The sequence below is a fragment of the Bubalus kerabau genome, chromosome 16 (genome assembly GCF_029407905.1).
Source record: "Bubalus kerabau isolate K-KA32 ecotype Philippines breed swamp buffalo chromosome 16, PCC_UOA_SB_1v2, whole genome shotgun sequence".
Classification (NCBI taxonomy): domain Eukaryota; kingdom Metazoa; phylum Chordata; class Mammalia; order Artiodactyla; family Bovidae; genus Bubalus; species Bubalus kerabau.
Genome location: NC_073639.1, coordinates 59,285,046 through 59,311,342, shown reverse-complemented (window position 1 = coordinate 59,311,342; position 26,297 = coordinate 59,285,046). Strand labels below are relative to the sequence as shown.

The 26,297-nt window shown below is 37.5% G+C and overlaps 1 protein-coding gene across 9 annotated transcripts in view; it reads left to right on the top strand.

The window, feature by feature from the left end:
• ATXN2 (ataxin 2) overlaps positions 1 to 26,171 on the top strand; it is a 101,982-nt gene extending 75,811 nt beyond the window's left edge. For 5 of the 9 annotated variants that reach the window (XM_055549748.1, XM_055549739.1, XM_055549745.1 and 2 more), the window contains 8 exons: positions 145 to 211; positions 12,404 to 12,588; positions 12,923 to 13,055; positions 16,962 to 17,015; positions 21,455 to 21,600; positions 22,107 to 22,334; positions 24,527 to 24,695; positions 25,551 to 26,171. In XM_055549748.1, coding sequence (XP_055405723.1) covers positions 145 to 211; positions 12,404 to 12,588; positions 12,923 to 13,055; positions 16,962 to 17,015; positions 21,455 to 21,600; positions 22,107 to 22,334; positions 24,527 to 24,695; positions 25,551 to 25,579 — 1,011 coding nt within the window. In that variant the 3' untranslated portion in view covers positions 25,580 to 26,171. The remainder of the gene's footprint in view (positions 1 to 144; positions 212 to 12,403; positions 12,589 to 12,922; positions 13,056 to 16,961; positions 17,016 to 21,454; positions 21,601 to 22,106; positions 22,335 to 24,526; positions 24,696 to 25,550) is intronic. The other 4 variants (XM_055549741.1, XM_055549743.1, XM_055549742.1 and 1 more) reach the window with 4 other exon arrangements.
• The last annotated feature ends 126 nt before the right edge of the window (positions 26,172 to 26,297 follow it).

Genomic DNA, 26,297 nt, shown 5'->3' with positions numbered 1-26,297 from the left:
GTGTGACTTTATCTTTTTAATGACTATTAAGAATCAGGAAACTTTAGAGCTGGCTCTCTAGCAATATACAACTAAGAGAAAGTGGTAAGATACATTCCTAATATCTTGAGAGCTTAATCTTCATTTTCTTTTTATTTCCTTAAGCCTCTGTATCCTATACCTATGACGCCCATGCCAGTCAATCAAGCCAAGACATATAGAGCAGGTAAAGGTGAGAATAATCCTGCCTGTGTTTGCTTGTAGTCTGCATGCTGCATGAATGAAATAACTCATTTTATAATGAGTGAATATCTGTGGTTCAGTTTTGACTTTTCATAAAACTTCATTGACTTTTGGATGTTCAACGTTACATCAGGTATTTAAATGGATTTTATGAACAAAAACGGGAGGAGAAATACTCACAAGTTGTGAATTTCAAGATCCTCTTCACAAAAAATAATTGAATTTTGAAATATTCAATGTTAAATATGTAAAGATGGTTTGCTGAATTAACTGTTTGCTCACATTCTTATATAATACGTAATTTCTCCAAAAAATTTAAAATTTCTTTGTGAGCAGAGATGGCTCACTTCAGAAATTGTCAAAATGCTATTAGAGAAATGTTTCCTCATCTTTAAAATGAGAGTGTTGCATGATCTAGTACTCTGTGTTTGTGCAGAAGAGACTTCATTGAAAAAAAAAAAAAAATACTTATCTTAAAAAGAAATACTTTAATGTTGAAAAACATTAAAGGGTTCCCCCTTTTGCCATTTAGGTAATTAAGAGCAGTCGTTTCTGTCATTTTATTGAGAATAGAAAGTAGAATGGTTTGTATAATAAAGTCACTTCTCAGTGCCCAATAATTACCTCCATCACAAAAATTTCACTTTTTTTCCCTATTATAGTTTATTGCAAGAGACTGGCTTTGGTTCCCTATGCTATATAGTAGGGCATTGTTGTTTGTTTGTTTAATATATAGTAGTTTGTATCTGCCAGTCCCAAGCCCCTAATTTATTCTGCCATCTCCACCACTCTCCCACCACTTTCCTCTTCAGTAGTCATTAAGTTTGTTTTCTGTCTGGGTCTGTTTTGTAGATAAGTTCATTTGTATCATTACATTAGACTCTCGTACATGATATCACAAATGTCCTTCTCTGACTTCACTGTTAGTATGATAATCTCTAGATTCATCCATGTTACCACAGATAGCATTATTTCATTCTTTTTTATAGCTGAGTAGTATTCTATTGCATATGCATAATATTTTCTTTATCCATTCACCCTTTATCAAAACACTCTTTATCCACCTGTTCATGGACATTTAAGTTACTTCTGGGACTTCCCTGGCTGTACATTGGTTTAAAACTTGTGCTTTCACTACCATGACTCTGGGTTCAGTCCCTGGTTGGGGAACTAAGATTCCACATGCCATGCACATGGCGCAACTAGATAGATAGGTAGTAGCTCTTGTTTCCCCTCCTTAATAAAATGCTGCAGTGAACATTGGGGTACATGTATCTTTTTGAATTAGAGTTTTCTTCAGATATATGCCCAAGATTGGGACTGTTGGATCATCTGGTAACTTTAAAAATTTTCACTTCTTAAATTAATAAGCTTTCCTCAGTGTTGGAAGCAATTGCAGTTTTGTGCCTGTTAGTAATTAAAATTCTGTTTTTAAAAAAACATGTATGAGGGAAAATTGCCTGGTGGTCCATTACTTAGTTAGGACTTGGCACTTTCAGTGGCAGGGCCTGGGTTCAATCCCTGGCTTGGGAACTGAGATCTGGCAAGCCTCACAAAGCAGCCAAAAAAACAGAATATATGATAGCCTTTGTCTTTCCTTTAGAACACTGGAACCTATTGGAAGAATTCTACCTTAGATCATTTAAAGTTATCTTGTGGGTTAATCTTATTCTGAGGGCCTGCTGTTTCATTTCTACACACTTTGGGTGTATCATATTAAAAAGATGGATATTTTTATTAGGTAGCCAGAGTGCCATTATCACACTTTATAAAAATAAACTACTTCCTTTTTATCATCTAATAACCATCATAATAAGATTACCCTGATTGAGACAGGAATATATTTTTATAGTTGGTTTGTTTTGAGTGTGGATCAAAATAAGATCTTCACATTATTACATTGGTTACACGTCTTTGTTTTCCCCTATTTTTACCTCTGCTGTTGCTTTGTGACAGAAACCGATTGTTATGTAATATATCATATATTCTAGATTTCTCTCTTCTTGTGATGTCATTGATTACATTCAGGTGTAACTTTTATGGGAAGAGGAAAGAATACTTGATAGACTGGGCATACACACTGAGGAAACCAGAATCGAAAGAGACACGTGTATCCCAATGTTCATCGCAGCACTGTTTATAATAGCCAGGACATGGAAGCAACCTAGATGTTGTCCATCAGCAGATGAATGGATAAGAAAGCTGTGTTACATATACACAATGGAGTATTACTCAGCCGTTAAAAAGAATACATTTGAATCAGTTCTAGTGAGGTGGATGAAACTGGAGCCTATTATACAGAGTGAAGTAAGCCAGGAAGAAAGACACCAATATAGTATACTAACGCATATATATGGAATTTATAAAGATGGTAACGATAATCCTGTATGCGAGACAGCAAAAGAGACACAGATGTATAGAACAGTCTTTTGGACTTTGTGGGAGAGGGTGGGATGATTTGGGAGAATGGCATTGAAACATGTATATTATATATGAAACGAATCGCCAGTCCAGGTTTGATGCAGGATACAGAATGCTTGGGGCTGGTGCACTGGGATGACCCAGAGAGTTGGTACGGAGAGGGAGGTGGGAGGGGGGTTCAGGATGGGGAACACGTGTACACCTGTGGTGGATTCATGTTGATGTATCACAAAACCAATACAATATTGTAAAGTAATTAGCCTCCAATTTAAATAAATTTATATTTAAAAAAAGAATACTTGATAGATATTTGTGAGTGCTCTATGTTGGATCATTTAAGAGGTACAGTATCTGGTCCTACTTTGAATTATGGTAAGATTTATTAAAGGCTCAAGTGATGATAGCCTGATCCTCCCCTCTCCAATTGTAAAGTTTTCTGTCAAGTCTGTCATCTTATTTATTGATGATTGATACTTAACAGCATCTTTTCATTAGGGCTCTGTGCTGTCTTGTCCAACTCTTTGTGACCCTATGGACTATAGCCCTCGAGGCTCCTCTGTCCATGGTATTTTCCAGACAAGGATACTGGAGGGGGTTGCCATGCCCTCCTCCAGGGAATCTTCCTGACCCAGGGATCAAACCTGCAGTTCTTAGGTCTCCTTTATTGGCAGATGGGCTTTTTATCACTAGCGCCATCTGAGAAGCCTCTTCTTTAGGGCTGTGGTTCTCAAATTCTAGTGTACATTAGAATCACTTGGAGAGTTTGTTTAAAAAAAAAATAAACACCAATTGCTTGGGCCTATCCCCAGAATTTCCAGTTCAGTAGATTTGGGGTATAGCCTGAGAATTTACTTTTCTAGTGCAATTTATTAAAAAAACAAAAACACAATTCCCAAGTGATCCTGTTGGTACAGAACCATACTTTGGAAATCACTTTAATTAGGAGTTTGAAAACAGTGATTTCTGAATTTCTAGCATTGCTTCTCCACTTACTAGCTAGAGTCTTTCAGTAAGGGACTTCCTTTTAACCAGGGCTGTTTGGGTATCTTGAAATAGTTTGTACAGAAAAGTTATGAATACATGTAAAATTTTATATATTGTTAATATATATGTATTATATATATTCTTGTATAATTTTTTACATATCCATTGTATTTCAATTAATTTTTTTTTTTTTCCGCTTCTCTCATTGTCCCATCTTTGATCAATGATAGTCGCTTTACATTGGCTCATGTCTCCTTTTGGTACTACTTATTTGTCTCTGATAACTTCATTTCTGCTATGAATAAGGTGTCTCAGGCTAATCTTCTAACAAAAGACCTGGATCAGTAATCCTGCAAGCAACCCTCATTTTCTTTGCTGGGAAATAGTGTTTAGAAACCATTTTCTGGTCGTTGGGTATGCTCATTGCTATTGAATTAATAATATCTGTCTTTTAACAAATTATCACAAAGCCTAGCTGCCTAAAACAGCAAACATATTTTATTTCACATGTTTTCTGAATGTCAGCAATCCAGGAGCCTTTTAACTAGGTGGTTCTTCCTTAGAGTCTCTTGCTGCTGCTAAGTCACTTCAGTCGTGTCCGACTCTGTGCGACCCCATGGATGGCAGCCCAACAGGCTCCCCCATCCCTGGGATTCTCCAGGCAAGAGCACTGGAGTGGGTTGCCATTTCCTTTGCCAATACATGAAAGTGAAGTCACTCAGTCGTGTCTGACTCTTAGCGACCCCATGGACTGCAGCCTACCAGAATCTCTTTAGCAGTTGCAAAAAGATGTTGGCTAGAGCAGGAGTTTGGAGAAGGCAATGGCACCCCACTCCAGTACTCTTGCCTGGAAAATCCCATGGATGGAGGAGCCTGGTAAGCTACAGTCCATGGGGTTACGAAGAGTTGGACACAACTGAGGGACTTCCCTTTCACTTTTCACTTTCATGCATTGGAGAAGGAAATGGCACCCCACTCCAGTGTTCTTGCCTGGAGAATCCCAGGGACAGGGGAGCCTGGTGGGCTGCTGTCTATGGGATCGCACAGAGTTGGACTCGACTGAGGCGACTTAGCAGCAGCAGCAGCAGCAGAGCAGGAGTTATCTAACCTGGAGCTGGTGGGTCTGCTTCCAGATTCAGAGCTGTTGGCAGGATAGTTCTGGTCATAAAATGTCATCTGGCTTTTCCCATAATGAGAAACAACCTAAATGGAAGCCACAGTTTGTTTTACAATCTAACCTTTGAAGTAACCTAGCTTCATTTCTGTCATTTGCTGTTGATTATGTGGAGCAAATCTGGTACATGTGGAAGGGACTATATTAATATAAGGGTGTGAAAACCAGGAGGCGGAATCATTGGGGGCCATCTTAGAGCCTGGCTTACTTACATTTTCCTATAATGTATATAAGATGTTTTCAGAATATTTGTTGTCTATTGCTCTACAAGATAAAATTTAAGATTTCTTTAGTATCTCACTAAGAATTCTTTTAAGTGTCAGTTTTCAGAGTCAGGAATTGCTACCCATGATACTTCAAAAATAACATTTTGTGTAGTCAATGAGTTACGTCAACAATTAGACACCTAGGTAGGTTAACCTGATTGAACTTGTTAACATTTGTAATGATAAATTTTTTTATTATTTTATTTTTTATGTGTCAAATATTTATTCTCAAAGTGAAAATTACATAAAAAGGTTGTTTAGAAAAGTCTTGTTTTCATCCCAGTCTCTTAATTTGTACTTTCCATCCCATTAAGTGGATTGTCCCTTCCACCATTAGCAGCTGATGCTTTAAAATTAATTTCTGTTTATCCTTACAGTGTCTATTTTTACAGTTGTTTCTTTGCAGATGTTCTGTTTTTAAAATGGCTCTATTTGGATTGTTGACCTCTCATTTATATAGTTGACCTTTGAACAACTCAGGAGTTAAGGGTACTGACCCTCTGTGCAGTCAGAAACTGAGTATAATTTATAGTCAGTCCTGCATGTTCATAGTTACAAATCATCCAACAGTGGATGGTTTAGTGCTGTAGTATTTACTATGGGGAAAAAACTGTGTAAGTGGACCCACACAGTTCAAACTTGTATTTTTCAAGGGTCAACTGTAATTCGAAAGCCATAAAATTCATCCCCTTGAAGTATATAAGTTTAGTGGTTTTTAAGATATTCTCAGAGCTGTCCAATCATCACCAGTCAATTTTAAAACATTTTTATCACTCCAGAAAGAAACCCCATATCCTTTAGTAACTATTTTCCTCCCACGCCATGCATGTACACACTTATATCCTAGACATGCTAATACATTTTCTCTGTAGATTGCCTGTTCTGGATATTTCATGTGAATGAAATCATCTTGTATGGAGTCTTTTGTGACTGGCTTCTTTCATTTAGCATGTTTTCAAGGTTCATCCATGTTGGAACATCTATCAATATACACTTCATTTCTTTTTATGGGTGTATAGATACCAGTAACATTTCACTTATCCATTCATCAGTTGATGATTCTTTGGATTGTTCCACTTTTTGATTATTATGAGTGATGCTGAACATTGTACAGTTTGTATGTGGACTTAGGTTTTCATTTCTCTTGGAGCGGAATTACTGTGTTCACAGTGTGCCGCTCTGTTTTCCAAAGTGACTATACCACTTTTTATTCCTACCAGTAGTATACGAGAATCCCAATTTCTCTACATCTCCCCCAGCACTTGTTATTGTCTGTTATAATCCTTGTGGTTATAAAATAGTACTTCATTATGATTTTGATGAGTATTTCCCTAGTGACTGATGATGTTGAGCATCTTTTCATTGACCATTTGCATACTATCTCTGGAGAATTGTTTATTCAGATATTTGACCTAGTTTTAATTAAATTATTTGCCTTTTAATCACTGACTTGTAAGAGTTCTCTATATATTCTATATACAGATCTTCTATCAGATATAAGATTTACAGATATTTTCTCCATTTTATGGGTTTTTGTTTTTTTTTTTTTACTTGATGGTGGGCTTTGCAGCACAGAGGTTTTTCATTGTGATGGAACCTCAGTTTATTTGTATTTTGGATTGTCACTTTTGCTTTTGGTGTCATACTAAGAAACCATTTCCTGACTCAAGATCATAGAGATTTACCAAGATTCCTTCTAAGAGTTCAGCTCTAACATTTAGGTTAGTGATACATTCTGAGGTAATTTTCCAGATGGCACTAGTGGTAAAGAATCCACCTACCATTGCAGGTAGACATAAGAGATGTGAGTTCAATCCCTGGGTCACAAAGATCCCCTGGACAAGGAAATGGCAGTCTGCTCCAGTTTTCTTGCCTGGAAAATCCCTTGGACAGAGGAGACTGGAGGGCTACAGTCCATAGGGTTACACAGAGTTGGGCACAACTGAAGTGACTGAGCAAGCACGCATGCACAAGGATAGAGTCCACATTGATTCTTGCCTGTGTATATCCAGTTATCCTGGCACCATTGTTTGAAAAGTGTTTTTTCCTCATTAAATTGTCTTGGCATCCTTGTTGACATTTACTTTTCTTCCCTCGTATGCAAAGTGAAGCATACTGTATGTACTGCACTGCACCCATGGGGTTTTTTGTTTGAAGACATCGTATTTCCTAGAAACTACCTATATTACTGTATCAGGATTTTCCTTAGACTTTTTTTAAAAAAATATTTGTATATTTATTTGGCTGTATTGGGTCTTAGTTGCAGCGGGCAGCCTCTTTGTTGCCCTGCAGCTTGTGGGATCTTAGTTTGCAGGCCCGGGGTTGAACCCATGTCTCCTGCATTGCAATGCAGATTCTTAACTACTGGACCACCAGGGAAGTCCCTCCTTAACACATTTTTTTTTTGCCTGGGGCATATGAGATCTTAATTCCCAAACAGGGATATTCTGATTCATTTGGAAGTTGCCATATATACAGTATAAGGTATGGATCCAGTTTATCTTGTTCCAAATAGCTCTCCAAAATTTTTAACCAGTTTTGTTATTCTATAGTTTACATACAATAAAATAAGTGTACTTTTAAGTGTACTTTTTGATGAGAACTACTCCAGTACCACCCATTGCAGGCAGCCACTGATCTACTTTCTCTTACTTTTTGACTTTTCTAGATATTTTTTAGTAAGTAGAATTGTGTGTTGTATTTTTGTGTGTCTAGCTGATTTGAGAATATTTCATATTATCATCTGCATCATTTTCCTTTTTATTGCTGAACAGCATTCCATTTTTATGCTTATACCATGGTTGGTTTACCCATTACCAGTTCATGGATATTTGGATTATTTTCAGTCTTTGGTTGTTTTCATAAAGCTTTGAGGAGCATTTGTGAACTAATGTTTGTGTCAACATTTGTGTTCATTTCTCTGGGTTAAATATCTAGAATTAGTTGTTTAGTTGTATGGTAAGTGCAATTTTAAATTAATAAGAAACTGATAAATTGTTTTCCAAAGTGGTTGTGTCATTTTACATTTCAGCTTATCAGCCATGAATGAGCGTTATGGTTACTCTACATCCTTGCCATTTTTGGTATTGTCTGTTTTTTTAGTTTTAGCCTGTCTGATCTGTTACCGCATTGTGATTTTAATGTGCATTTCTTTGATAATTACTGATTTTTTTTTTTTTTTTAAGAAATTTTATTAATTTATTTGACTGCCTTGGGTCTTAGTTGCAGCACATGGGATCTTCATTTACTCATGCAGGATCTTTCATTTTAGACTCTCTAGTCGGAGTGTACCAGCTCAGTGGTTGTTGTGTACGGGCTTAGTTGCTTCACTACATATGGGATCTTTGTTCCCTGACTGGAGATCAAACCTGCGTCCCCTGTATTGCATTAGCTATACATTTGTAATCATTGCTTTAGCTGCATCCCTAAAACTTGATGTGTTGTATTTTCATTCAGAATATTTTCTGTCTTACGATTTCTTTAACCAAAGGGCTTTAAATCTTAGTAATGTGTTTGTAATCTCCAAATATTTGGTTATTTAGGATGTATTGATATTTGTTTATTTTTTCATTCCATTAAGGTCAGAAAACAGACTGCTACGAAATGCCATTTTCATCCTATATTAAGTATCCATGTGTAGTTAAATCTTTATCTGGATTTTCTCTTCCATTCTGTTAAATTGTCTGTCTTTAGATAGACTACTTTCCCACCCATCCGCTCCCAATATTGATTTTTTTTTTCCCTCAAGTGTTTTTGACTTTTCTTTCAGTTATTTTTCCATATGAACTTGATATTCAGGTTGACTACTAAAAAATCAGTTGACTTTTTAAAAACCTTTTTATTGAGAATTTCAAACATATACATATAAGCAGTTTGAATAGTACATCAGTGTAAAAGTACTCATCACTCAGGTTTAGCAGTTAGAAACTCATGGTCACTTTTGTTTCATCTACAACACCTCTCCCCTCCTCAGATTGTTTTGAAGCATATCCTAGATACACTATTTTATTTGTAAGTATTTTATAATTCTTAAAGAGTCTTGTAAAAACAAACATAAAACACTACAGTTCTCCAAAAGTTTCCCAGTTTTTAGAGCCCAGAAACTTGTCATCCTCTGCTCATCTGCCTGCTGTTGTCTCACTTCCATATTAAAGTCCTTTTCTAATGCAAAAAAAAAAAAACCTAGAATGCCATTATTACACCAGAAAGAGTTAACCAGGAGTTCCCTGATATCCTCAAATTTCTGTGGCTTTTGTTAAAATACGTATTTTTTACAGTTAATTTGTTCCAGTTAGGATTCAAGTGAGGTTTACAAGTTGCATTTGTTTTTCATGTTTAAGCCATTTTTAAAGTTATTTTATGTTGTAAATTTTTATTACAAAAATTTAGACAAGTTTTGTTCATTTATACCCTTACACTGTTACCCTAGGTACCATTGTCATTTCACTAATCAATACTTTTGTATGTATCTTTAAGAGTTGTGGACTGTTTCTTTTTTAAAACCATAGTTAAGGTACCATTACCTAAAATAAATTATAAATTATTTCTTGCTATCAAATATCTAAGCACGTTTTTCTTACTGCCTTAAAATTTTTTCTTAATAGTTGGCTTGTTGAGCCACAATCCAAAATCCACACTTCTCATTTGATTGCTATCTCTGTCTTAATATTAACTCTTTTTATTTATAGTTTCCCCCTCAGGTTTTCCCCTTGACATCTTATTTAAATCCAGTTTGTTTGGCCTGTATTCTTTCCCACCATCTGAACTTCATGGATTGGATCCCTGTGGTATTGGTTAAAGTGATCCTCTGTCCGCTGTAGGTCTCTGATAGTATATAAATAAGAAAGACTTGTTAAGTTTAGGTTGTATTTTTTTTTTTAATTTTTACATGGAATGTTTCATAGATGGTGTGTGTAGTTTTATTAGAAGTCAGTGTCTGATCTCCTTTTTTTTCTTTCTTTGATAGTAGGAGTAACTTGGCTGCCTTATATATCCAGGATAACATTTCATACCAGCTCTTCTCTGTTTGTTTTAGCAGCACTGGCAGTGACTGTCTAGCGCTAGATTCATTATTTCACTAAGGATTGCAAAATGATGACATTCTCATTCTATCATCTCTTCTTCAGTTGTTAACTGGATTATTTCTATAAAGAAAAACTTACCTTGTTAAGCTATTTGGTTACAGTGAGGTACAGCTTGTTAAAGAAAGGTTACTGAACTGCCCATCATTTCAAAGCAATTTTCAAAATAATGAGTTGGTTTCCTATTATCTCCGTGACTGATGAGAGTCTGTTGTTCTGTTAGTATGAACTCCTGGATGTTAACATTTGAACCACATTAAATTTATAAATATATTCTTGAGACATTAACTTAGGGGAGCATTGTTATCTTTATCTTGTCTTCTTATCCACAAACAAATTATGCCTTTCTGCTTGTTTAAATCTGTTTCTCTGTCTTCAGTAGTGTTTTTTCAGTTTTTGCCTCAGGTAGTTTCTTTTTTTATTGTTAATGTAAACTGGGTTCATCTTTCCATTGTATCTTCTAAGTAGTTACTCATGAAGTAAATTTATGAAGTGTGGTATATGAAGGCTATTGGCTGTCTTTATGTTAACTTTATATCCTGCTACTTTACTCCGTCAAATAACAGAAAATTAAGGACTTGCTTCTGAAATACAGCCATAGATCATATAGGGCATATCTTTCCTTCATGATAGTAGTACCTTTTTGCACCAAACTACCTCTTTGTCTTCTTGGTGCATGATGCAGTTCTCATTTTTGCATCCTGTGAGAAAGGGTTTTGTTTGAAAATATGCTGAAGTCAGGAACATTTGGGGACAGATATTCTTGAGGGGGGAGGGTGGTTAAATAGGGTGGGATCTGAGTATTATAGGACGTTGATTAGCGTCCCTGGCCTCTACCCATTTAGATACTAGTAGCGTCCTCTCCTTCCTTAACTGTGACAACCGAAAATGTCTCCAGACATTGCCAATGCCCTTTGAAAGGCAAAATTGTTCCCAGTTGAAAACCATTGACAAAAGGAAATGGCTAAAGTATGGCCAATCTAAACTGTGGTTTAAGATTAAGGTAGATTCAAACTGTAGGGATTGGGACACGACCATAAAACCAGGCCTGCCTCTGTACAGATTTAGGATTGTATTCATTGTTTTTATAGTTAGAATTTTTCTTTTAGAAATCCATAAAGTTGACTCGCTTTTGGGAAGAAAAAAAAGTGATTATAAATATAAAAAGAAATAGACAAACTTTCATATGATATTTGAGTTTGGGATGGTTTTTCTTTCTTGAAGGATATGCTTTTTCAATGTGAGGGAATCTCAAGACTGAATTCAGATAAATATTCTTACTAGTTTCCTCTGTTTTCAGGCTTGCTTTTCTAACCAGATAATAAGTATATATAACCAGCTTTCCTACATATCAGCAACAGTCAAGTGTTTAGCAAAAAATTCAGATGTTTTTAAGAAAATTTATCTCTACCCTGGCAATTCGTTCTGATGATTTTGTGAACATAATGAAGTTACACATTCTTTGTGTCCTGTGGAATTGGTGGTTTACAGCTTTTTCCCTTGAGTGATTTAGTTAACATAGCACCATAAACCCATCACAGGCAACAGTCAGTGCTGTAATAAACATGTGAGAAAAAGGTACACAGCGTGCAGCTTGCTGTTTTGTGGGGGACTGGGAAAGACATTACAGAGATGGCAGTTGACCTAAACTGTTAATGAGAGCTTTAATGGGGCAGATTATAGGCAAGAACTCTTATTTAGAAACCTGCAACATGATAGCATATGATAACTATGTTTGAGAATGAGCAAGAATTCAGTGGTGGAAAATTTTTAAAAATGGAGTTAAGATTAGTGTTGGGTCTCTTTTCACTTTTTTTGTTGTATTTTTGTTTTTCTTTGAGTAAAAGCCACTGCCCTTCTCTAGCCATGGCATAATTTAGTGTATCAAACAGGGATGATCTGAGAAATAATATGGGAAATGTTTCCTAGTGCTGTAAGAGTCTTATAATTACAGGGACTTGATCAACTCTGTGGGTCATTGCAGAGTGTCTCTGAGAATGTGGCTTTCAAGCTGACCCCCTCAAGGACAAGTAAAAATTTTCCAACCTGACAGTCGGGAATTGGTGATTGAGGCTGAGGAATAGCATAGATGATAGGAAAACAGCCCGTAGTGACGGAAGAGGGATGGGTGCGGAATAGCATGGCATTTGAGAGACAGGCAGAAATGTCAAATCATGCAGAGCCTTATGGACCAGTTCATGTATTTTATGCTAAGGAGATGCTATTTTCTAATATTACATCATTTTTTCCTGCAGTACCAAATATGCCGCAACAACGGCAAGACCAACACCATCAGAGTACCATGATGCACCCAGCCTCAGCAGCAGGCCCACCAATTGTGGCCACCCCACCAGCTTATTCCACACAGTATGTCGCCTACAGTCCTCAGCAGTTTCCAAATCAGCCTCTTGTTCAGCATGTGCCACATTATCAGTCTCAGGTAAGCCTGATATGACCTAATAACTCTTAACTGTTGTTCCATTTAAGTAAGTTTCAGTGTGATAAAGGGGTTTTCCTTATATCTTGTGTTACGTGCTATGGTAGGGGTAGACAGCTAAGGATTTGGGGGCCCCTTTTAACAGAAAGGTGCTGATCAGTATAGGTGTTTCAAAGAAAATAGCCAAAAACATACTGATTTAGAATTTTCTAAATTCTGTATTTAGAATTTATAAGTTTTGGAAACCTGCAAACCATGAAGTTAAGACATAACTAAAATCTACTTGATTATATCTGATAACTTTAATGTTTTTTCTTAATTTTTTATTTAAACACAGCATCCTCATGTCTATAGTCCTGTAATACAGGGTAATGCTAGAATGATGGCACCACCAACACATGCCCAGCCTGGTTTAGTGTCCTCTTCAGCGACTCAGTACGGGGCTCATGAGCAGACACATGCGATGTATGGTAGGAAACACTTTTTGTTTTTTCTCAGTGTGTGTCTTAATGTGTTTTAAACTTCTGTTTAAGAATAACTCTGCCTTTTACGACATTGAGGGTCAAGAATCTTAAAAAAAAAAAAAGAATCTGGTTCTTTCTGACCTAGTCTGTAAGTCTTGGCAAATCATTTCTGCTTCTGTTCTTGAAATTTCTCTCTTTAACTAAAAATGTAATAATGTGTGTAACAGAAGGCATCTTTTGTAGAGAAAGGTATCTTCCTTCTCTTCCTCATCAGTAACATCATTTGGTATACTCTTCCTAAGGCATGCAGGAAGGTTTTTCCATAATGAAAGCACTCTCTAGCAAGAAAACATTCTCCCTCACTCTTTACTCTGGGGGCCACTGACATTGCATATTTTTGATTGCTATTTGTTATAATACTACTGTGTTTCTTCATTATGCTGTATTTTAAGTGGTCGAAATTGTGTCATACTAGATCTGCTTTAGACAGAGTCATACTGTAAGTGTAATCAGTATGCAATGATAAAAGTATTCTATATAAAATTAAACAATATATATAAGACTACTAAGCTAAAATTGCCATCTTAGTTTTGTGGCCAGAGAACTTTGTACAAGTCAACTTTGCAGCTGTCTATAAAGTACTAAAATAATACCATTTTCAATGTTGAGAATTTAAAATTCCCACCTTATATTTTGTAGAATAGAATTAATTAGTTATCTCATATTTTTCAAAATACACCTTTAATTATTAATAGTACCAGTTTTATTGAGATCTGAATTTTGTTTTGAACATTTCTGAGAACTCCTTTACTGTCATTTAAGTTTTCCCATTGGCATTTCAGTTTGTTTTGGAGTGGGAAAAGAGAAATTTAAATTTATTTGTACAGTTGAAAAGAGAACCACCCCTGTGAGAATGAAATTAATATTACATGCAGCTGCATGGACCTTTTCTTTTTAAAACCTCTTTAAACTTTTTGAATGACTAAGAATGTAAAGACTTGCAGTTTTTTTAACTTTAGATTACAGTTTATAACTTTTTGTAGGTTAACAGGAATAGGATGTAGGCAGCAACAACCATTCTTCTTGTCACCCAAAACTCACTTCTAATGTTTACTTTTTGGAGCCATGCTCCTTTCCCACTGGTTCACTAATCATAGAAATTTTATGTGACTTTTTTTTAATATAAAATACTTTTCAGATCTTATTTTTCCACACTTAAAATCTTTTATTGTTGATTATACTCTTTAAATTTAAATGATGTGCTTGTAACATTTTGAAAACCTTTCAAGAAACCCATCCATAATTTAATTGAAAGGTTGACAGACTAATTTGGTTTATGATTTTAGTTATGATCTCCTGTCATTGGATTGTCTTGCTGCTGCTAAGTCGCTTCAGTTGTGTCCGACTCTGTGCAACCCCATAGACGGCAGCCCACCAGGCTCCCCCGTCCCTGGGATTTTCCAGGCAAGAACACTGGAGTGGGTTGTCATTTCCTTCTCCAATGCAGGAAAATGAAAAGCAAAAGGGAAGTCGCTCAGTCGTGTCCAACTTTTTGTGACCCCATGGACTGCAGCCCACCAGGCTCCTCCATCCATGGGGTTTTTCAGGCAAGACTGCTGGAGTGGGGTGCCATTGCCTTCTCCGATTGGGTTGTCTTAACCTGAACTAATTATGTGTGAAAAGGCATCACTGATTTATCACACTAAGTTTTACACAATTTGTATATATCTCAACAGTTTTCCAGTTTGCTAAAGTCTTAGGTGAAAAGTTCATAATGATTGTTTATACATACATTCCTGAATACATCATGATATAACAAGTGGAAAAAACATTTCTTTCTTCCCATTTTCTGGCATACTCCCTTTGGAATAAGATCTGAAACTTTTGAGCTAAAATTTCCGTTGCTTTTAGAGACTAGCTATTTGTATGCCCATGCCTTTTGAGATACTGTAGTAATACTGTTGAGCAGAATCTTTCTCCTCAATGTATTCACTCACTGCCAGCCTGGCTTTGTCTTTTGAATGGATATTCATTGGTTTGAAACATCCAGTACAGTACAGTAAATACTATATTTGAGGCACTAATGGTTTTATAACTACTTTCCAAAATACTTCCATTTGAAAAGCAGCTGGTCTCAGACTCTGAAGTCCATTCAGATGTGGGTAAACAGAAAAATACTGCAAAGAAACAAAATACTAGACCTAATGTCCAGTGAAACTTAGAATGAACTAGTCATCAAAGCTACTTATTTGATGCCAGGAGAAAGTTGGCTCAACCATATCTGAATTACTCTCCTACGATTTACACAGATTGAGTTTTATTGATGTCTGTTGATGAGGGTAGGCTAGGGGCAACGCTGTACCTAGATTCGGTATGATTATTTTTGGTTCTCTTTTGGACACTTCATACGCTGAAGAGGACACCAGGAAATGAATTATTTTGTTATTTACTGCAATAAACCATAATTTAATCTGCTGTAGCAAGTTTATTAATTCATCAGTGATTTATTTTAGATCTTACAGATTTTTAAGACAGACTTTAAACTTTTACAAATTTTTGTACATTTTGTTTTGTCTGTAAAGAATACAAATTTTTAAGTACATTATTTTAAACTGTAAGATAAAATTTGCATGGAAATGCTAATTTTATACTCATTTCTCTTAAACAGTTTATATTTTATATTCCAAAAGGAACTAGATATTTTTAGTATGTATTATTTTTTTTAAGCTATATCCTATCTAGATTTTTTTTTTAATGCAAACAAAAAATATGCACCCAGATGTTGATGACAGTTGTTATGTTACCTTTTTGTCATTTATTAATCATTATGGTCATAGCAAGAGCCTTTGAGAATAGAAATGACTACAAAATGAAAGGCTGGTTATTGTTTTAAAATTTTTTGGCATATTAACTGTAAGTATGCTAACAAATCCTTGAACATTTATTTAAGGTACTAGGAGAAATATATTCTAAGTTTGTTGACCTTGTATTCTTTCTAGCTATCTTAGAAGAGACTTTGATCACAAACTTCATCTCTTTGACCTTAATTTCACTTTCATCACTGCGTCTGCCCTCTTTCTCCAAATAAGTTACTTTTTGTTTCCTTAACATCTAGTCTTAAAATTCATCTGATTTTGTTTCATTCATCTTGTTTTGTTTTCCCTTTTAGAAATAGTAATAATGAAACTTTCTCTGCTAACTAAAGCCATCAGGAAGCGTTAAATCCAGAATCTTTTTCTTTGGGTTTATTTTTGGTAGTTTAATGCAGATAAATTCGAAAGTACAGTAGGCAGAAAGATGTAAAGTGCACCTATTAATCTTCTCCCTTACAACCTCCTGTTAATGTTTTGGTGCATATCCTTCCAAGTGTACTTATGCACCCACGCACACCCCTTTATGTAGACAGTTTAATAAGAAATGATATCACACTCTTGTTTAATATTAATATTACTATGTTTCTCAATTTTTGGATCCATTACCAGATGCGTAGTAAACACCTTACAGAACAAGCTGTAAGGTGACATTTCTATTAGTAATGATTGGCAAAATTGGACTAGTCTTTTGAATGAAATTTGGTAAATATTGTTTTATATTGGTATATTTTTTATATTAGAGTTGTTCAATGGAATGCAATGTTGGTCTTTTTATTAGATAATGACTTTATTCCTTTCGTTTAAGCAAATGAGCAAGTGGAACTCGACAGCCCAATACAGAAGAAAAGTGTCTTTCACTTCAGCTCCATCTTACTTAATTTTGTAGTAATGTTTAAAGTGCTTGTCATCTCTTATAAAATAAGAAAAATGAATTATGCATGAATACAAAAAGAAATTACTAAATATGTCAACCTTTCCAGAAAATCAGGAAAATGCACACCTTAAAAGGCTAATTAACCTTTCTATTTCCTAAATTCAGCATGTCCCAAATTACCATACAACAAGGAGACAAGCCCTTCTTTCTACTTTGCCAGTGAGTTGGGTTTTTTATACTAATTTTAATTTGAACAGTAAAACACTTTTTAAAGAATACATGTTAAGGGAGTAGACTTGTTGAGCAATCTTTTCCTTGTGCCAGACAAAATCATTAAAAAATACATATATCTGAAAATAATTCAGAGTTTTTAAAAAGGAAGTATAACCCAGCTTAAGAAAGCTGGAGTTAATTTAAAAATTGACTTGTTTCAGAAATAAATTTTTGCATACCAAGCAAATATGTGACTGTTTCGGAATGCCTAATACATTCCTTGTTCAGAGAAAATCTTCTGAACAGCTTTTTTTCATAGCAAAGCAAAACAAGCCACAAGTGTAAAATATACAATTTTTTTTTTAAATATATATCCTGGTAAGAAAAAATTTATACTTACAAGGATTTGTATTTGAGTAGGGTTGAAATACTAGAGGAGAAGCGTTCCTGTATTTTCAATCTTTGCATGACTACAGGTTTAAAATATTCAGGTAGCAGACACCTCATGGATGTCTTGAGCTTAAGCAGGAAAACATGATCTAGCAGCCACCAGAGATTACCTTGGGTAACACCAGCCCCTCTCAGCAGTGGAAAGGTAGATGATTGCTCTTAAATAGAGAAAGTCTGAGCAGGGATTTCTTTTAGAAATGAACTTGGAAGGTTTGTTTTCTCTATTTGTAGGGAAATCTTAAGGCTTATTCATGGACTTTTGGTATTTGGACGGGGAAGTCACTAACTTGCAGAAACGGATGATAGTGTAGTATGTGGTCACTTTATGTGAAATACTGTTTTCTCAAGACTATTAAGGATTAAAATGTTATCATAGAGACTAAATTTTAAATTATTTTGGAATAACTGAATGTCTGAATATACTAGGTGGCAAATTTTAAAAAGCATTGAGAAAACATTTTGACATTAATTGTGCCTTGGTATCCAAAAATAAGTGCGTACATATTATTTATTTGGTGCTAGGAAATGTTAACAAATTTAATCCTTTAATAGATGCTCTTTAAAAAGGAGTCTTGCTGTGTATATAACTATTGAAGGGGAATTCTGTATGTGGTATAGTATATAAAAGACAGTGTCAGTAATTCTAATGTACTCAGTTTGAGGTCTCAAATGTAGTTATCCTCACCATCTTACTGTCTCTGTTAGTAGATTTGGAGTCAGTTTCCTGGTAAGTAGCTAAAAGCTTAATCATCACACCTAAGCATTAACTGCCTTAGCACAAGTTTCCCTAAAAGAGAATATCAGTATTTTTTAAAAGAAACTAATAGCGGGGCTGCAGTTTGTGATTTAATTTGCTGCTTTATACCCCACCTCCTTCTAAATAAGCTTTTTGCCCTTTTTTTTTTTGGTCTAGTTGCCTTTTATTCCCCTTTTAAAGTTTTCCACTTTCCTTCACTTCTTTGCTTTTGATTTTACCATCAAAACTAAAAGTTGGGAGATTTTGTTTCATTTTTGAAGTTTTGCCGTGCTGGTGATCTCTCATGACTTGTGCATCCAAGGCCAAAAATGAGAAAACCTAGTTAGAAATTAAATGCACAGCTCTGGGGACTCAGTTGGCTTCAGTAGGATCAGTTATGGCCTAGAAAACTTTTTGGACTGTGGTTATCTGGTGGAGAGCTAAATCAGAATTTTTAAGAAAAATCACTTTATTTTTAACCTCTCTGGAATCTTTAGCTAATGAGTATGTATAATAATAGCAGTTAAATGATAGATTTAGTTTAAGAAAGCCCAGAATTTTCTGCCTTTCACTCTCCGCTTTTCCCTTTCCCTAATTCTCTTATTTTCCTCATTTACTCTAACTTGGTTCCTTTCTCTCTCTCTCTACCCCCCACCCCAACCCCTCCTCCTCTTTTAAAAATTTCCTTTCTACCCTAGCTGTGTTTGTTACTTTCTGAAGTGAGCTTTCAAGGAACCAAAGTATATTTTTGTTATTATTATTAAAGTCTAGTTTCTATATTTTCCCCAATTAGCTACTCAATTTTCGTATTTGAAGGGGAAAAGAATTCCTGGATAAGGTACTTGCTTAGCAAGCATCTTTTCAGAAAGATGATAAACAGAGGAAGATATTTCTAATCAGACATGCTTACATTTTATTTCCAGCCTATGATGTCTGTTTAAATCTGCTTAATTTTTCTTATAATGCATTGTAGTTTATTGATGTTCAGATAGGGAGAAGATGGGTTTTTTTACACATTCAGCTCGGACTACTTGAAGTATTTGTGCTATGAATGTAAATGAGATATAGATAGCCTTTTAGTATTGGCAAATAAATCCAGGGGTGCCTTTTAAAAATGCATGATAAAAAATACTTGTCTTTATTTTTCTCAAAGTAATTTCAAGGTTTTAACATTTTTCTAATTGGTGGATAATTAGTTAATTATGAGACTTCATGGGCATAATTATTCTTTGTAATGGCCATTCTTTTTTTTTTTTTTTTTTTAATGTGTGAAAATCAAGTAGCACCCAGCTAGAGTTGGTTGATGTTACTTTTTATTTTCTTATTACTTTGCTTACAGAGTAATTAGAAAGGAAAGTTAAATTTTCAGTACAAAAATTTCTTGAATAAATATGCTTAAATAAGTAGAAACACTATGAGATTCTATAGTCTACCTCTATGAAACTTTATAAATAAGAATTTGGATTCAGGAATTGCTTTCCAGTTTAAGATTTACAAGAGCAGAGGTTCAAAATTTATGTCAAGTCTTTTAGACTAAGTGCCTAGACAATTTGTGGAGATCTGCAAGTTAATTTAAATGACGATGAATGGCCTTTTAATAAGCCAATGAAGTAGGGAAAAAGACACTATTTTCATAAATTCATGGGATTGTGAAACTCAAGAAAGCTGTTAGTACATTATTTTTTTCCACCTCCCAGGTATCAGTTACTGGCTTGTTAAAAAAAAAAAAACACCCAGAGAATATGTTGCCAGTTTTTCTTGTTAATATGTTCCAATGTATGTTAACTGTTATAGTTAGGGGATTTTCCCAGTGTATAAACAGAAGTGCTTTGTTGAATCTAATCTAGATGTTAACTTAGTATATACTCCCACTAGGTGTTAGCCGTGGATGCACAGGTGATCCTAGCGCTGGCTCTTTGCCTCTCCTTCTCTCTTTAAAGGGTACCTATGCAGTTGAGATGACCAGTTGGGCTGGAATGTTGGTAGCCCCTGGCCCTACAATGTCAAGTATTACAGAACTGTTTCATATGCCTAACCTTCTGCATAACATTTACATGGGATTCACCCAGAGCCATCTCTGCTGGTGACTCTCAGCAGCCGGCCTACTAGACTACTGGAGTCAGGGTGCCTGATCCCAAAGGTGCTTGCTTCTCCCTATCAGTTCCTGTGCGTAACATCATATGAAGAACATGAGGAAGTATTTTGAAATTGTTTCTGTGTATGGGCATAGCTTCTCAGGGATTTCAGGATTGATTTGAGAGAAGGCTGGAAGTCACACATTGACTTCTAAGAGGTATGTCTTGAGAAGACTGTCCTCAGCTCATAGCCACATCATGGTTAGATTTGTATCAGTGTGCTGTATTAGTAGTCACCAGAAGCAGTGAACCTGTCTTGTGCTTTTGATTCTCAGATTGCTGTATTGGGATGACATGAACAAATATCTGATCTCCCTGTTCTGTGCCAACGTATGGTCAGTGCTGACAGTTAAAAGAATTGGCTTTGCATTCTTACCTTCAATGAACACATTTTTACTTAAACTAAATCATGATATTTCCTTTGAAGTTACCCTAACTAGTAAAATTTTTTCTAAAGGCTGTGATGCTTTGAAGAGAGTTCAGTTTTCCTAAATACATAGTTTAGGTAATCCTAAATTATAAAACAAAGGTGAGAGATCTTGAGTGGGGAGGCCCAGGGAACAAACTGAGCAGCAAAGTGGCTTCTGTAATCAGCTGAGAGAGATTGTGGTCATTTGGCCCTGAAGATAGAGCCCTGACCTTGGCACACACCTTATCCAGCCCCTTACTGCAGCTCTGATACCATCTGTGCCCATAGGACACTGCGCCAGCTCCAGGGCAGTAGCATGGTGAGGTTAGCCAGATGATGGCCTTGAGCTACAGAGTGTGTGTGTGTGTGTGTGTGTGTGTGTGTGTTAGAGATTGAATTATTTCTGTTTGTGCTTTTAAGTTGCTTTTTCAGGAAAACCTAGTGACTGTTATAAAAGTAAATTTAAACTGATTAGATTTAGATATAGTATGTATGTTATTTGAATAAAATGCTAGTCTGATTGGTAAGCAGTAACTTGACTTTTTTTTTTTTTTTTTTTCTCAAGAAGTGGATGGATTAAATGGAGTCAAATATAGAGATGGGTTAGGCATTGAGCATCAAGAAAGCTGTTGAGCTGAAAGTTGATGAGGCATAGAAGTGCAATGAAGACTACCACACACATCAGTTATACACACTCCTTTTTATTTCACTTTAGTTTCCACTGGCTCCCTTGCTCAGCAGTATGCGCACCCTAATGCTACCCTGCACCCACATCCTCCACATCCTCAGCCTTCAGCTACGCCCACCGGACAGCAGCAAAGCCAACATGGTGGGAGCCATCCTGCACCCAGTCCTGTTCAGGTAAGACACTCGGAGGCCTTCACCAGAATTGCTGCATCGTTCTGTTTACTGAGTGTTTTTTCCAGTGCCAGGCAAGATGCTAGGTACCACGTGATCAAAACACTTAGCAGCCCTGCCTCACCTGGGAGCCAGCATACAGCTTTGCAGGCTGTGCCCCCAGTTTTAATCACCTTAAGGTACATATTGAGAATAAGGTGGTTGGGTAAGTTCTGAAATTTTTACCAATATAGAAAATTCTAACAAGGAATTTGCTTGGAACTTTTTTAAAACCCTCATTTCTAATGTTTATGTGATATGATTTTGTTTGTTTTCCTATTAGTTTCTTTAGTTGTGCTTTTTAAGAAGGCACTTAAGGAGCTCTTTGGCATCTGGAGCTCTTTGCTTCAGTTCCCTGGAGCAGTACTCTTGGTTCCCACTGCTTGGTTGAGTGCTTGCAGTCTGACAATCAGGCTTGTATCCCAGAAAAGAATGTCTGTTAATCTGTACTCTTTGCTGTCACTTTGCAGCACCATCAGCACCAGGCCGCTCAGGCTCTCCATCTGGCCAGTCCACAGCAGCAGTCTGCCATTTACCATGCGGGGCTTGCGCCAACCCCACCTTCCATGACACCTGCCTCCAATACACAGTCTCCACAGAATAGTTTCCCAGCAGCACAGCAGACCGTCTTTACCATTCATCCTTCTCATGTTCAGCCGGCTTACACCAATCCACCCCACATGGCCCATGTACCTCAGGTAAACCTACTTTAGCCAACTTTTTGTGAAGACCAAGTAGGATACGAAAGTTATCAGATAAGCAGCAAAGAGCCAGATGTTCTTCAAGCTAGGAACCCCTGTGTGTGATGCCATCTGCTTGTCTCTTCTTTTCCACTCAAATACATGTGATCTGGCCTTAAATGAATGTTTGTGTGGTTTTGTAATGGGATCAGTGAAGTTGCTGATTGGTCAGTCTTTTGACATTTCCCAACTGAGGCCTTAAAAATACCTTTGACTCTGGAATGCAACCTAGTTATTTCCTTACTGTGTCTGCATTGCTCTGTTTCTGTTTATATAGCTTTCTCGTTGCTATATATACACGTATATGTACACATACTCCCCCCACACCTCTCTCTCTCTCACACACACACACACAGGTCTGGCAAACAAGATGGGATTTTACAAATTCTCAACTCTGAGATGACTGCCCTGGGACTGTCCACTTGAATGTTAGTCACCTGAGTTCCTAAGAAATCTCTCCATTTGTTTCCCTGGCTATTCCTAAATCTGCTTTGACCATACGTTGTACTTCTTGAAAGGACTTGGCCTTGTATATTGGTGGTGTGTGATTTGAAGCTGGAAGCGCCCAGGTGTTCCCATTTTTCTTAAAGAGCAGATCTGGAAGCACTTGGGGCTCACCTCTAGCATAAGTTTCTAAAGGTTGAAAGGTGTGTTGCTGCTGACTAAAGTCCAGTGCGATCCAGGGCCAATTTGAATTGTCTTAATGAGGAGAAGGAGCTGCACTGAAGTTGGACTTTTAACACTGTCCTTTGAGGCCCTCCCTGGAGCTGTTAAGGGTGGATCGGCTGTATTTGATGTCTCTTTTTGCTGCTTTCATAACAGAACTCTCTTAGGCAGGTCTCAGCTTAAACTGCCTCACTGAACTCCATTTCATGTCAAGCAGTGCACCCCTGAGGCTCTGGCATGGTGGGGCTGGAGATGCTGCTCAGTTGGAGCTAACTCTCAGAAGGTGACCTTGTAACTAGAGTTCCACAGCTCTGGGAAGTCTGGGCATCCTCCCCAGCAAACGGGCAGGTTCTGTAGTGTGGTGCACTGCAGTGGATGAGTTGCTTTTGATGGTGGGGAGGGGAGCTGGTTTGGTCAAGTGTGGGGCAGCATGGTTTGGCTGAATCAGGAGCTTTGTGAGACCGGGGGGCTGGTAGATGTCTAGCAGAGGCTGGTGGCTAAGTAGTTATGTGAATTTATATCTAAGTTGGGGTTCCTAAAACCTCACTTTTGTGTTTTTGTGCTGCAAGAACAGAAAGGTTAACATCTTCAGGGAAGTCCAGATGTGCCCTGGGTCTACTTGAACGTGTTAGAGTCAAAACAGGGTTTCCTTCAAGGCTTATCATGGTGCACAGTATTGGAGGAGGAATTGAGGACTCGTCCTCCTCGCTCTGCAAATCTTTGCAGAGCTGGGATCCAGCTGTTTGGGCTAAAACCTTTCCAACTTGACAGGGAGATGTGGTTGAACTCACTATCACTTGGTACAGGGACACTGGGTTGGCCCAGATGATTTCAGATTACCCCTCCCCACCTCACTGGAGCCATTCACTGCAACTCCTCCTGCTGCTGCTTTATTGGCGGATCTTTCAGCAGAGCAAAGGGGCCTGAGAGTCTTTCTCACTGCCTTGACTCATTCTTCACGGAGGTGTGCTGGTGAGCAGGCGAGAAGCAGGGGAGGAGCAAAGAGAATATAGAACAGGAGTTAACAGTTCCCACTTACAATGTAATAATCTGCTTTCTTACCTGAAAGGGATAATTCAGGCCCCACATGGAAGCCAGAGTCTAGAAGCATCATTGCATGTAGCCTCCTATTAGTTTGAAAAAGCTGCGCTTGGATCAGGGATCTTCATACCTTTGTGAAGACCTTGCCCCATACATAGAATCCAGTCATCAGAAATGCTGAAGCCTAGGACACGGCAGCCCTGACTTTTACCAAGGCTCGTTGGGTGCCTGCCCCCTCAGCCTTCCAGAATCTGCCAAAAGGTGAAGCATGTCTATAGGTCAACTAATGGATCCAGTAGGGAATGTCCCCAGAGAAAAGAAAGGGCCCTGAGGGCCCACTGTTGCCTTTTCCTGAGAGCCCCAACCCAGTGAAAGGAACACAGTTGACATGTTGTTTAAGCTGGAGATGTTGCCTGTATGCGTAAAAGAGCTCTCTGTTTCAGGCTCATGTACAGTCAGGAATGGTTCCTTCTCATCCAACTGCCCATGCGCCAATGATGCTAATGACGACACAGCCACCCGGCGGTCCCCAGGCCGCCCTCGCTCAAAGTGCACTACAGCCCATTCCAGTCTCGACAACAGCGCATTTCCCTTATATGACGCACCCTTCAGGTGAGGCGTGTGTGTGCAGGGGCCGCCGGGCACCCCAAAGCATTCTGCTCGCACAGGTCGAATGGCAGGCAGGGCCAGCGCTTCAAGCCCCGCATCTGAGAACTAGCAAGACCCGTCAGTGTGTGCACAGTAGGGACTGTGATGATCAGTTCAGTGTCAGGGCCTGAGGCTTCCGGGAGCCTAGGCTGTGTGTGTTCTGATGGTATATAGGATCTGGCTTGATGAGAAGCAGCAGCAGCATTCTGTGTAGCTGATGCATGCTTAGGACTCAGTTGGCCTTCCTTGTTACGCTAGGCTGGACAGGGCAGTGTTTTCCTTCCTGAGTCCCAACAGTCTGACATGTGGGGGGTTACCACCATGGCAGAGTTTGACTGTAGCTCTGGAGACTACTACTGATGAGAAAGTGCTGTGTATGGATTGGTTTTGAGTATAGAATTAGCTCCAGTCTATGCCCTGCCAGGGAGAGAATGCCTGTGATTGTGCGCTAGTACTTGATGGCAGCGGCCATGGCGAGATTTCACAGTCTAACCTGTTACTCTGAAAGCAGCACTGGTGCTTGGCTATTATTTGGGGAGGGGATATGTTAAGGCCTTTTTTGTACCCCATGAACAACAACTCTTCTGGGAGTTTTATCTGAAATGGTTTTATGTCTGACTGGTCTGTTTCTACCCACCCACCTACCTCTCCCCATTTTGGTACAGATGCTGGGGGGTTGGAAGGGTACAGAGTGAATTAAATTTTGAGTCTTGTTCAGCTAGCACAAGGATAGCTTACAGTCATGTGCTGCAGAAACACTAGGCTAATGTGCAAGTGTTGCCAGTTTTCTGTTTAAATATTCACTTTTCTTTTTTACAGTACAAGCCCACCACCAACAGCAGTTGTAAGGCTGCCCTGGAGGAACCGAAAGGCCAAATTCCCTCCTCCCTTCTACTGCTTCTACCAACTGGAAGCACAGAAAACTAGAATTTCATTATTTTGTTTTGAAAAAATATATGTTGATTTCTTGTAACATCCAATAGGAATGCTAACAGTTCACTTGCAGTGGAAGATATTTGGACCGAGTAGAGGCATTTAGGAACTTGTGGGCTGTTCCATAATTCCATATGCTGTTTCCGAGTCCCGCAAGTACCCCAGCTCTGCTTGCTGAAACTGGAAGTTATTTATTTTTTAATGACCCTTGAAAGTCATGAACAACACATCAGCTAGCAAAAGAAGTAACAAGAGTGATTCTTGCTGCTATTACCGCTAAAAAAAAAAAAAAAAATCAAGACTTGGAACGCCCTTTTACTAAACTTGACAAAGGTTCAGTAAATTCTTACCGTCAAACTGACGGATTATTATTTATAAATCAAGTTTGATGAAGTAATCACTGTCTGCAGTGGTTCAACTTTTAAGTTAAGGGAAAAACTTTTACTTTGTAGATAATATAAAATAAAAACTTAAAAAAAATTAAAAAATAAAAAAAGTTTTAAAAACTGATACCAAGTTAATGTGTGTTTGTATGAGCTATTTCCATTATAGGATACTGAGTATCAGGGCAGGAGGGCTGACTGCTTTCTTAATACCCTTGAAGGTTAGCTGTCAAATGATTTTTCTTCTTCA